Consider the following 14,519-nt stretch of genomic DNA (forward strand, 5'->3'; position numbering starts at 1 on the left):
AGCTTAGGTTATGGTACAATTTTTTTTCTTCTTCTCTCAATCTCAATGACCTTCACTTTTTAAGTTGAAATTGATATGGTTCTTCCTTACTCCATGAGCAAGCCATCCACAAAATATGAGCAAGCCATCCACAAAATTTGGTATCTGTAAATGGTGGACAACTTGAGTTACTGTGCTAAAACAAAATTCCTAAGATATGGTTGACTGGCCACCAGATGGATGGACGACAACTCGAGTTACTGTGCTAAAACAAAATTCCTAAGAGATGGCTGACTGGTCACCAGATGGATGGTTCTTGTTGTTGTTGTTGTTGTGGGGTTTAACACCATTTTTCAGCACACGATAGGCTATGCATGGCGGCCAGTATTAATTGTGGAGGAAGAACCCCGGGAAGAACCACTGACCCACGAGAAGCTACTGGCATGCTTTCTCACATATCCACATTTGCCGAATCCTGGACTCAAACCCACACAGACAGAGGTGAGATGGCAGTGATCCGTAACGGAGAGCGCTTTAGACCACTCGGCCACTCGGGGCCCCTCCAGATGGATGGACAACATAATATAATACACTTACCTTAAGGGAACAAAATCAGAACTTTTTCCTATTATCAATCCAAAGCAATATATATATATATATATATATATATATATATATATATATATATATATATATATATATATATATATATATATATATATATATATATATATATATATATATATATAAGATGCCAAACAAAAATTACAAATTTTAACTCTAGAAACTTCACTACAACATGTATTTTGAATGACTTCAAAATTTGAGAGTAATGATACCACTGCTTGTGAGAAGGTGACATTCAAGTCTTGGGATCTACTAATACATATAAGACAGTGATGTTTCATAACTGTAATTAGTTTTAAGAAATGTCTGCATGGGTCAAGAAGTAACCTTAAAAGATTAAAAATGATTTTATGCATGCATTGGCTGGAACACATAATTCCCACCTTTTCTTTGAAAAGCATGGGGATAGAGAGTCTAAAATGTTTTTGTCCAGTTTAACTACTCACTAATTACTTGAGTTACTCTACTGAAAAGACTAGTTACTCTATTGAAAAGACTAGTTACTCTATTGAAAAGACTAGTTACTCTAGTGAAAGGAGTAGTTAATCTAGTGAAAAGACATGCTATCTAGTGAAAAGACTACCAACAGCATATACCTACATTTGATATTAAGCCTGGCATTAGCAATTCTAATCTCCCCATCATCATAAATCACTGTGCAGGTGTAAAGACCAGCCTGTTCTTCAGCTACATTTCTCAGAGTTAGAACATTGGATCTCCCAACTATGTTGTCATAGAAAGTCCACACAACAGAGTTTACACCGACATCACCGAAGGCATCACACTTCAGTGTAACTGAAGCTCCACTGTTTATGATACCTGGTGGAGTCTGCACAATGTACAATTCCTTAAATGCTGAAAAGAGGAAATTGTTAAGTCTATTATTACATTTGAATTATTAATGATACCTTCCATCCCAAAACCACTGTTTTTCAATTTAATTTGGAATTTCTCCTTTTTTAAAACAGGCAAACTAAAATGCCCAGTAAAGAAATGCTGGCAATATCATTCAATGGAATTTTACAGGAAGTTAAAATAAATTACCAATGGTGTAGAAGACCCACCCAGACTAACACGCTAATCATCTGATAGTACTTCACAAAATTTTGTACTTAAATGCAGCATAGACCTTATTTAGCTAAGTGTTTACACTCACAAAAATGTTTTATTCAGATATAGAGAGAAACAACATGAGCTTTAAATTTCTCATTTATTATTTCAAATCATTTTGCAGTTCATCGGTTTGCCAGCACCTTTGTATTGCCAAGAGCTCATTAAATAATTACGTTTACCAGTGGTATAATTTTGTTTCAGTGATAACATACTTTGATGTTAATTGTTACCCAACTATATGAGGTAGCCAACTATCTACGTTTATTATTTCAATGAAAATGAAACTTACAACGATGGAAAAGTGATGATACAAAATGCTAAAATGAAGAAATCAGTGGGAAAGTGCTTAACTTTATCAAACAGTTAATCATTACACAGGTCATATTTACCATCATTCTGCATGAACAGTAGCTAACTTGTAAGCCTCAATACAAAGACCACATCAATCTGAGTTTCAGGTATGTTAATATTGCCAGTCAAACAGGACTAGTCACCTAATCTACATGCTATGTAGACAGAACCAAGACCTGAGGTATGGGTAACATATTGGACTGAACCTAAACCTGATGTAAGGGTAACAGCCTGGACAGAATCAAGACCCAATGTAGGGGTAACAGATTGGACAGGACCAAAACCTGATGTAGGGGTAACAGACTGGACAGAATCAAGACCCAATGTAGGGGTAACAGATTGGACAGAACCAAAACCTGAGATATTTGTAACAGATACAGTGACTGTTGTATTGCTTGTTAACCAGACTATCCTTGTACTGAAATTACATTATTATTCTTTATGTACTATGTGTTCAATTTTATAGAACAAAAACAAAAATGCTATAGGAAAAAATAACTATAAAATAATTATGGGCAAACAACATCTTGTTCTTTCCTCCCAAGTATAATAAAATTGTGTGCTTTACCACTAATATCTATGTATATTTACATTTGGACTTTGCACTAACATTATTTACAATGGACTTTGCAGAAATATCCAAGAATGTTTATGTTGCTTTTGATACACATGTCAGCATGAAGAGATCCCTCCAAGTTCTTATTTACAAGTTATTCTTGTGTTTCTTTTCCCGGCCATCTTCATCCCTTCCATATGACCAGCCATTTTGGAGATACAGTAAGAAGAATTTCAAGATGGCCATTCTGGCATCCATATTAGAATACAGATTGGTACCATTTTCATTTATGACCAACATCATAAGAAACTGTTTTACTGAAAACTTATTGCTGATATGACCATTCAGTTAGGAGAAATAGCAAAAACAATATTATCAAAATGGTTACTGTGGAATACTGAATTTTTGAATGGTACCATTTTTATTTAGGACCAACCTGAGACCATAACAAGTTGTTCATTAAAAATCCCATGTTCACATGAACATCCATTTAGAAGAAGTAGTGATCAGAATATTTTCAAGATGGCCTAGTTATATGTGTATTAATTGGTATACATCACATTGGCACCATTTTCATTTAGATCCAACTTGACATCATAAAAAGTCTTTTAGTGAAAACCCCATTATGAAATAACCATCCACTCAGGAGGAGTAGCAATAACAACATTTTCAAGATGGCCACTGTGGAGGCCATAGTGGACATCAGATCAGTATCATTTTCATTTAGGACCAACTACACATTATAAAAAGTCTTCGGGTAAAAATCTCATGTTAAAATAATTTTCTATTCTGATGGAGTAGCTACAAGATTTTTAAGATGTCCACTGTAGTGGCCTTATTGGAATCAGATTGGTACCATTTTCATTTAGGACCAACTAGACATCGCAATGAGTCTTTCAATGAAAACCCATGTCGATATAACCACCATTCAAGAAAAGTAGTGATAATATGATTTCAATCTGGCCACAGTGATGGCCATATATCGATATCTAAGTGGCACCTTGCTCATTTCAGACTAATTAGACTATTGGATGAATGTGTGTGTAAAGTTTCATGGCAATCATCCAAGTAGTATAAGATAATTTGCGATAACAAACGTTTGCGAACAGATGGATGGATGGACATAAACTCATCTGGTTCTTGACCAGTAGAGTTTAAAACTGTAACCAGATACTTACAAAAAATTGTATGATTGTGACCTTGACCCCACAGCCATCAAAGTTTGAGCAAGCATTTTGCAGAATGAATTTGTCTTAACTTCATAAAAATTCATTCCAAGTATGAAGTAAATCCATCCATAGAAAGCAAACAAAGAGCTGAACAGACCCTTTATGCAAATTTTCTATGAATGCAACAAAGAATATATTGTCTTGTAAAGCTTCATAATTACTTATTCCATAATTGAACAAATTCCAACAAGTGATTTAGAAAAATATAATCAAATGACCAAAATCTTAACACAAGTTTCCAAGAGATACCACAGCAGCTGAACCAGGCTAATCTGAGAAGGATTCAAACTTGTGACCCTGTACTTGCAAGTCCAGCACACAAACCACTCAAACACTGTGGCCCCACATCACATAATAAGCTAGCAGATCAGTCAAGGCTGTTCACACTTTAATTTCAATGAAACCCTATAGACTCTGATTTGCTAGTGCATTATACAATTACAGATCTGTACCTATGTTGGAAACTATCACATCATTCAGATAATTTAAGGATCTGTTTCAACAAGGTATACATGTACAAACTCCATGGTAATGTTATTGTTTAACATTTTTATAGAAATTTTAAAGCCATGTATATTTCTACGGTAAGGAAAATAAGAAAATGCATAATTAAAAATACTTACAATTACTTTTTGTAACTACAATTAAACTTGGACCTGGTAAGCTTAAGCCATGTTGATTCTTAGAACGGATGAGAAGTGTGTAGCTTGTAAGAGACTTCAAATTTGGAATAGTGTAGTTCTTTTCTTCAATTACCTGAAAAACCATATATTTTTATATGATTAAGCATTGTAACTTTAACAGATTGATTTACAATTTAATCTATTTATGATCCTAATATATGCATATTGATTACTCTGCAGTTTTGTGTGGTTAGTAATCATTGCACAATGATTAACTAACTCTCCACCAAACTTTTAAATAAAAAAAAGAAAAAAAAAGACGTGTTCAGATGATATATAAATGCCCCTACAAATATGGTATAATTGAAGAAATCTTGGTTCAAGCTGCATTGGCAAACACCAAACAAGATCCATAACTCACCCAAAATTTATGAAAAAAAAAAAATATGTCACTGAGCTTGATCTGGGTCTTCTTGATATTACTCCAAATTCCAAATTTAGATTTATGCCTTTTCAGTCCTTTCACAACAAATTTTATGACATATAAGTTGGGCATACCTACAGACAGGTGTATGGACATTGGTTTTAACAGGTATGACAGGAGCAGAAAAGACCCTTTAGGAACCGACATGAAACATCCCATCAGAAAATGGTACCAATATAGGTTTTTAATCTCACTGTTAATGTATGTCAATGCTAAATTAAAGCAAATGTTTATGTTTAATGAGTGAGATGAACTGACTTAGGATACAGCATAGTCTGTGCTCACTAAACTGAGCATGAATCTTTCAATCAGATTCAAAACTACAGAATGAAGAACCATTCAAATAATCTCTCAATATAATTAAATTCTGGTATGTATTTAGAGATACAAACGAAAGATTATTGGTTCATGATTTCAACCACACTCAATGTTACAAAAGATAAAATTTGTAAAATCTGAGTCAGTATTAAGATTTTTGTAGGTACAGGAACATAATGGCTCAAAAATTTATCAAATATAAATAAATCCTGTTTATACAAATGTAACAGATACAAAGAGCTGCAAATTATTTAAGGTGAAGTTAGCAACCATTGTTCTTAGGTTTAAAGGATGCAACTATAAACTTTAAAAAATCTGATAATGCTGATAATTTTGGCAATGAATTTGCTTACAGTGTTAATCAACTGATAGATAATGAAAACACTATTGCATGTCAGCTGAAATGAAACAAGAAAACAAATTATATCAAGAAATTCTTTTGCTTTTCTGAACATTGTATTCTATGAGCAAATTGAGTTCAGGATATCTTGGATGATAGAAAAAAGTTGTCAATTACAAGACAAAAGAATTTTCAGGAGTACAATATAAGACTATTTCATCTTTTAGACTGCTGAGTACTGAGACCATCTTGAGAAATTGAAACACAACAAATCTGGTCACACTTAATCCATTCAGGAGGACAAGTACAGGTACACAACTGAGTTTTCAGCACCCTTGATTCCAAAGCCTTGCCAGATTAACATTTTGCCAGAACAGAGGTCATTTAATAATAATTCAACAATACACCTCTGACCCACAAATTATACACTCCCATGTCTCTAAAGCAACATGGACTGCTAGAAACTTAAATTAAGCAAATATTAAATGTAAATTAAATGACTAAATGAAATACAGGTTTAAATGAAACAGTACTATTAATTACTGTATTTGCAAAGAATGTTGCTGTACTACCATTCCCAAAGTGGCAAATTTTAGAATTTTACTGTAACTGTAGAGTTAATCACAAAGGTCTGGAATTTTGAGGGCTGTCAGTTACATAGATGACTGCATCATCATGAATTTATGATGCTGCAGGGGGTACATCAGGGGTACTTAAGTTGAAGCCGTAGGATTTCAGATGTACTGCCGCGATACACATTCTTCTTGACTATCTTTTAAAGCATTTCATCCATGTAGATTTGTTTCATGTTTTTTTATCTTTCCCTGTGTAACTTTTCATGCATCAAATAAAAATTCATAAGCTCTTGTTCCGTCAGGAAGGTACATTGCTCTAACCCTTTCACTAATTCACCTGACAACTCAATTAACTTATCAATAGTCTTTCATCTAGTTTCATATTCATCACCGTTATTTTCATCATTTTCATTGTTTTTAGCAGGATTCAGAACAATGTCTATAATTTCAGAATCAGTGTGGTGATAAACAACAGGTATTTCTTTGTGACACTCATCCACTCTGCCTGATTTTTTTTCATTAAGCTTACTTGCTATATCCTTGGCAACAGGTCCTGTAACACTTTTTGCATGCTCAAGCAACTCATGAACAACTTCTTCCTCCTTTGGTACATTAAATCCAGGGTAATCATTGTCAACATTTTCATCAGGTGAATTTTCAAAGATCAAGGCAGGCCGCAGTTTTATCTGCATTATACATCTGCTCAGGAATGAGGTGTTCATCAACTATAGGCTTCTGAAATTCATCCACAAACTCAGCAGCATGGTCTGTGGTTTGTTTTTCTCCACACACTTTATGCTGGGAAATTCCACAATGCTTTCTGAACCTATGAAGCCATCCTTCACTATAGTCACATTCATGTTCTAATTTAAGTAATTTATGAAACAACTGAGCCTGGTCAATTACCATCCTATCCAATAAGTCCTCTCCATCACTCTGATGTTGTCGAAATCATTCCATCATCACTTGGTCATGTTCAGTACTCTTAACATCTTTCATAGTTTTTCTAATGTTCATTTGCTTCCTGGAATCCCTGTATCCATAGAATTTCAATATTTTGTCCCTCTGCTTCCTTATATCGTAAACAGTTGATGAACTAATACCATATGTGTCACACAGCTTCTGCAAGGAAACACCATGGTCTAGTTTTTTCAACAGCTCTACTTTATCTTTTATTAATATTGACTGGTGTTTATGTATGACACCACCACTGACACTTGCATCTTTCTTAAAAGCCACAGCTAGGGTTAAATGTAAGTAAAATAAGCCAAGAACGGCACAAAATGAAAGCATCACCACCAACAACTGCAGTGTTTATTTGAGGGCATATCTGATAGACACATTAACTTTTGGGATCAACAAGACATAAAACATCTTGGGTAAAACTTATGTACATATGACCATTCAGGATTAGATATATAACAAGATTGTAAGGAAAGATGCATCTGAAGCCATGTTCTATTGTTTGTTTTATAAGCAACTAAACATCATAAACACCCTATTAGTGCTAAGCCTGTGTAGACATAAATATCAATTCAGGAGGAGTAGCAATATGCCCACCATGGTAGTTATATTGAATTTCTGATGGGCACCATTTTCATATAGAAATCGTTTAGTGGAAAGCACCATATCTAGACTACCATCCATTTATGAAAAGTAGCAACAGCAAGACTGCCAAGATGGCTACCATGGCAGCTGGATGTCAGATTGGCACCATTTTCATTAATAAACAAGTTGACATTATATAAAGACTTTTAGCAAAAAATCCATATCAGTTCATCCATATGTTCATGATTAGTAGTGATATCAAGATGACTGCCAAGGTGGCCATATTTGAATCTCTTAAAGGCATCATTTCAACATAACCTTAGGATGAGAGTGTTAGTCAATTTTCATAGCAATCCTCCCAGTGGTGTGAGATTAGTAGCAATAACAAAACAAGTGCTAACAGATACCAGACAAAAGACCATACTTTAAGCTCTTCTGGTCTATAGCCAACAAGAAAATGGCAAATGTTTCAGGCACTTAGATAAGGCAATACAAGCAACAGTTAAACTCTATTCATCAAATATATCAAACTTCCTTCCAAATATTTGCGAATTTTACAAACTATTTCATTCAAATTTATGTATCCTGTACACCACAATTTATTTATTTTTTACTGGTTTTCATAATTTTTTGTAAAGGGAAGAACTCTCTGTAACTAAACCTTGTTATTATACATCATCAATATCATGGCATAATTCCATTGCTTTCCTTTATCAAAGACAGGTCCTTAAACAGAAATAATGCTGATTAGACTATATAAAATTTGAGAGTTATTTTTAACTGCAATAAATTTCGTTAATATGCGCAGATCTTGCTCATATTAAAACTCATGTGAAGTCTTAATGATTTAAGTCTATTTTAAAATGTTTTCACAAAAATCTGATAAAAATAGTCTCAAGAGTTGAACCAATCAGATGCCAGATCACTTCTTTAATATGCACATACCTGTCATAACACAGTGTCATACTAAAAACTTGATTTTTTACCCCCAACTCCTGACATGTTTGTTTTGCGAAAAACATGATTTTCAGTAATCCAAGACCTCCCCCCCACCAGAGAGATTTCTTTATCTCCTTGTTAGATGCCTGTAATATGTAGTTTGTAGAAATGATAAACTATCCTGCTTTGCACTAATGCAAAACTATATTGGGGCCAGTTTATATATTTAATTTGTTATAGAGGCAATTAATAGGTAAGTCAGAGATAAACAACTATCATTTCACATATTACTGAACTGGCTGTCAGTAGCTATGGTGATGTCAAGTCCTTTGAAGACCGTGGTAAGGAAACCAGCCAATCAGATGAAAGAACATCTCATTACTATGCATGGTTCTCACTCTTTAATAAATTCATCTAAGAACTTGATACAGACCCATATTCCAGGTTAGATCAAAATCAAATAAAAAATGTGGTTTCCAGAATGGTAACAAGATCAGCCAATCAGATACAAGATTACCTCATTAATATTCATTACTGATACTGCTCAAGATCTTGAAGATATAAGCATATATTTCAAGTTTTATCAAAACATGGCCTCCAGACTGGTAACCAGCAAATGTTACTGGATGAGCAGAGGAAGGACATCATACAGTGCCATACCAGAAGCTCATTTACAGTCAAAGGAGGCGTGAGTACAAGGTAACTAGCATAGTATACAAACCCATCCTGCACAAACAGAATCCTCTAGATACAGTACACTTCTAAAAGGTTTTTACTATACTTGATTTTCCATTCAAAAGAAATTCTTTGAGGATGGTGACCTCTAAAAACACATGACCACAAAACAAAAGGTTATCATGCTTTATGTGCATAAATATTCTTACATCAATAGAAAGTGGTTCCATGTTCGATGCAGAAGCCTCCAACAACATGACTTCATACATGCAGACAACACTGGCATTGCAGTTCTGAGAGGGCGTGTCCCATTTGAGGGATATGGACTGGGATGTTATGTTGGTCACTGTCAGATTCTGTGGAGGAGTTGGCAACAGACCTGCAAAATAGACAGCAACAAAACAGAACATAACTATTTGTGCAAGGTGTAAGGATATTTAGAAAGAGGTATCAAGCAAGCATCTGGAATGTGTGATAATAAAGGACCAATGATTTCTGATGTCCTAGCACATGAACAGGCAAAGAGAAAATTCAGCATAACTTGCTTGTCATTTCTCAAACGGAAGTCACATTCCTTAATTCTGTCAAATACAACACTCCAAAAAACTATTATCTGCTACTGATTTATCAATATTTGACTGTTTTTCTGCAGTGAATAATTGCACCATTTACTTCAGTATTCACAATATATTGTTTCCTTTTTAAAAGAACTGACTGCTTAACTTTAATGTGACACTCAAAACATTTATAAGAAATGACTGTATCTGATGGACACCATAAAAGACAATATGCTACAGTGTGGGTCCTCACTAGGCCCCGTTACTTTTAGGTTACAAAATATATTTTCCATCTTTTGCCATAGTGTTGGGGTTAGAACGGTAGAAAAGTGACAGTTACTGATTTGCATATTCTTGTTTGTATTTAGCCTGAGACAGAAGTAATCTTACTTGATGGCGATGATATTTTACAAAATAATAAGCTGGATATATCAGTTAGTGTTTGAAAACAAAATACCAGTCAGCAAAAGACAGACATGACAAAATTGCTGAACAAATTCTAAATATTAAGGTGAAATCTAAATTCCTGAGAAAAACAAACAAAAGTGTCCTAAGCCAATCATCAAGTCACTGCCTAAACCTTGAAGAGGAAAATATTAAGCTGAAGAATAAAGTAAAGTATTTTAATAAAAACAAAGATAATATACCATAAGAAATAAATGGTTCTGCTTCTATTAATTCTCAAAGTCTCATGTCCATGATGTATGATAGTTGGAACTTGAAAAATGAAATTTGTGTGGTGAGAGAAGAATCCAGAAAGTGGAGGAATAATACCACAAATACAATGGCAAAAATAATTAATTGATGTTGATGACAAACTTAAGTCAATCATAACATAGAGTCAAAAGATCAACAGTACTGTGGACATCCAATTCAAAAATAAACCACCACTAAAAGCTATTTAATTATACCATAGCAAATTAAATATCTTCAAAGTAAATTCTTCATTCTGTCAAAGGACATCACACAACTGTTTCTGCTGTCATAAGCTCCAGGAACAAAAATGTTGTCAATGGTGAGCATCATTATTATAATATAAGCACACAATTCCCAGATCTTCCAATCTATCCAAGACATCAGGAAATTTGTGAACAACAGCAACATTTCTAAAGTTGGATTTTACTCCATACACAAAACACAAAGCATAATTTTTAAAGGTGATTCTGGAGGCAATGAGCAATCAGAAAAACAAACAGAGCCTAGCATAATTAATTACAGAACTCCAGGTTGATGTAATTTTACTTCAAGAAGCACGGCAACAAAGGGGAGCATTTTATTCTTTGCACGTACTGCAAACAACATACACCACTCCCTCGATAACTAATACCCTGATGACTCTCAAACCTGCTTATAACATGGGGTCAAGCATGTACCCAATTTTTCAAACAAAAAAATATAAAAAATATTACCCTAATTGTCGAACTTCAAGAAAACTGTGATAAAATTTGGAAAATGAAACATCGATGCATCGCTCACTTTATCATCAAAACCAGTAGACTGGACCTGGAACTTTTAATCAACATTATGAAATTATCAACTTTTAATAAGAAGTCATATATTTTGTTACATATTCTTTCCAGACGACCTTCTTAGTACACTGTAAATAACGATATTCAATGAAATTTTGAACAATGAAAATGTCACTTATGCCTCCTGGAGGCATTACTTTAATAAATAAATATCAATTGAATAAATTTTTATCAAGAGAAATTTGTGTTATAGTTCTATCCTTGAATTCGTTTTAAGTGTAATCGTCATAAACACAATGTACCTTTTTGTATTCAAACATAAAATGCATCAATCAGCTGTAACAGTTCTGTCTGCAAGCATTTCGATGAGAACTTAATTAAGTGCTAACCGTGTTTTGATATCTGACTTACAGAAGTATTTGTGTATGGTTGCGATGAACTAAAAGCTGGCCTCCTTTGTATTATTACGTTAATTGCATCTTTTGTATCAAATAAAGGAGGTTGAATAAAAGAAAAGTTAAAAGGCATTCAAATCATCCTTGTGTAAGATCTAGCAACCCCATCTGACTAAATTGGTTGAACTCATTCCAAGTGATCAATCGAACACAGTTTCAAATGTTATTGTGTATGTAATAAAATTAAACTACCTTAAAAAAACCTACTCATTCATAAATGTGATCAAAGATAGCAACACCAAGCTAAATGAATAATTTGTCAAATAAAAAGCTTTTCTTCAGATAGGGTCATTGAGGAGAAGTGAGTTTCAGAATTGGAACTTTGAGATATCGTTAATATCACTAATATTTGCAAAAAATATTTGCATCAATATGTTACTAACTGAGCAATACAAAAATTTAGTTCAATGTGGATGATTGTTTCATGAAATAATTGTCGCTGGTATTTGGAAAAAGGAATCTTGTTAGTTAGCCTGGTACTTGCTTTGTAGATTCCCTGCTTCAAACTTCGTAACCATTAATGATGCATAAAACCAGACCAATCAACAACAACAAAAAGCAATGATGTAATACACAAATCTTATCACGTACACATGAATGTTGTTCGCAACTGGTTGGGCATCTTAAAAATAAATTTAATTTATATAGAATAGCAATCAACTTCAATAGAAAAAGTGCTTTATTAACAAGTAATCTTGACATAATTATAAAATGAGTTACCAGCCATTAAATAGTACATTTACCCCCCCTCCTTACAGTTCTGCAGTTTGCTTGATGTCCAGCAGAGATGGATCACTTATTTTTTTGTAGGTTCCTCAGTAACTGGCATGCCCTCGTTTAGAGTGCGGTCCATGTTTTTGGACCCCGCTGTGTGCAAGTTATTGAGAGAGAGGTGATTGAGCAATTTATTACTGTTGTATTACTGGTAAAGTCCCATACAACATGAAAATATTATGTCCCCACCCCACCCCAAACTTCACACAATAAAATGGTCAGTCCCAAATGTGATGCATATTCTTTTCTTCTAAGTAGACAAGCATAACTCATGGTCAGACTGTGTCATATAAGATTGTCAAGAATAACTCAGTTCAGACCAGGATTTGCTGTTTTTTCTTGGTACGTGTATTAAATTCTTTAAAGCAAACAGGCCATTTTCTATTATTAGAATTTGATTTTCCAATCATTTTCAACTGGCTCACATGAATAGCTTATTCTCACTTGGACAATGTTGCTTTTTGCATTGACCTCCATTGGTACCTCAAAACACATTTTTTTGAGTCTCTAAAACCCCCAAGTGCTGTCTGGTAATGTGGCAGGTATGGGTATTTAATTCTGTAATTTCATGCTAATTTCAGGACAAGTCCTACATTGGTATTTTCTTTCTTCATAATATGGTACAATATAAATTCCATTCACTCTATGCTATGTCAAAATTTACTTCTAATTTTATAATACTGGTGGGCATAACAAACTCACAAGCAAAGTGTCATAAAAACTGACCTAAATGTGTGTTTGTGTGATTTAGATGTTTAATGCAACTTTAAAATTTTTTTAGTCATACTGCTGTAAAGTCTGCAGTGAGGCAGTTTATAGTGATGTTTAGCACTGGGGTATCATGCCGCAGACATCTAACAACATGTCCCACCCAGTCACATTATCCTGATAACAGGCTGACCAGTTCTAACACTAACCTCTTAACCCTTTACCTCATGCAAGCGTCTTTGGATGCCTCTACTCCATTCGCATGGAAGTGCCTTTTGACGCCTATACTCCATTCACACGGAACTGCCTTTTGATACCTGCTGTAAACATCAGCCATTTTGAGTTGGTTTTCATAGCGCCACCTTCTGGGAAAACGCCCCTATTAGATACTACATTCATTTCCGCGAATGACAATTACATCAGATCATGTGGTCGCTGTTTATGCACTGGTAGATATCTACTATTTAAAGCAGGGGTGTCCAAAGCCCGGCCTGCGAGCCAATCACGGCCTGCAGTAAGATTTCATACGGCCTGCAGCTTCGGTCATATAATGTATTATTTATGGCCTGCTAACATGCGAACCCTTCTCCGCTCAATAATAAGACATTTTTTGTGTGAAAAGGGGCAACAGATGGAATTGTCCGATCCTGTGAGGCTGGCAGATTTGTCTTTTTTTGGTTGACATAACAAAGCATCTGAATGGGCTGAATGTTAATCTTCTAGGACGAGATGCAGTGGATAGCCAGCTTTACGCTCACGTCAAGGCCTTTGGAACAAAGCTGCAACTTGTCCAAAGACACTTGTCCCAAACAGAGCCCTGCATCGCGCACTTCCCAGCTTTGAAAGAGGTAATTGACAGTTTCCCACAGGACAACATCGGTGTGCAAATGAAGAGTTATGCAACAGCTATCGCTCTTTCTGTGGAATTCAACAAATGGTTTCAGGATTTTGCAGTTATTGAAAAGGACATGTTGCTTTTAACTTCTCCCTTCTCCGTGGACCCTGATGATAATCCTCCACAACTGTTGTGTTTAAATTTATTTACTGGTCTATAACAGTGTATATTTGCATATAACTTTTGTGGTTAAAAAAAAATCAGAAGGAACGATTGGCCCCCGGGCATCATCACTTTATCAAATCTGGCCCTCTCTGCAAAAAGTTTGGACACCCCTGATTTAAAGTAACTGGATCATAATCTC

General features: G+C 34.6%; 1 protein-coding gene across 1 annotated transcript in view; it reads right to left on the reverse strand.

The window, feature by feature from the left end:
- LOC149803037 (Ig-like and fibronectin type-III domain-containing protein 2) overlaps positions 1 to 14,519 on the reverse strand; it is a 117,019-nt gene that overhangs the window by 63,525 nt on the left and 38,975 nt on the right. Inside the window, exons 9-11 of the mRNA XM_089952592.1 lie at positions 9,567 to 9,736; positions 4,479 to 4,611; positions 1,207 to 1,461 (exon numbers count right to left, since the gene is read on the reverse strand). Coding sequence (XP_089808718.1) covers positions 1,207 to 1,461; positions 4,479 to 4,611; positions 9,567 to 9,736 — 558 coding nt within the window. The remainder of the gene's footprint in view (positions 1 to 1,206; positions 1,462 to 4,478; positions 4,612 to 9,566; positions 9,737 to 14,519) is intronic.

The sequence above is a fragment of the Sinohyriopsis cumingii genome, chromosome 3, assembly GCF_028554795.1.
Source record: "Sinohyriopsis cumingii isolate HCF-2022 chromosome 3, ASM2855479v2, whole genome shotgun sequence".
Lineage (NCBI taxonomy): Eukaryota > Metazoa > Mollusca > Bivalvia > Unionida > Unionidae > Sinohyriopsis > Sinohyriopsis cumingii.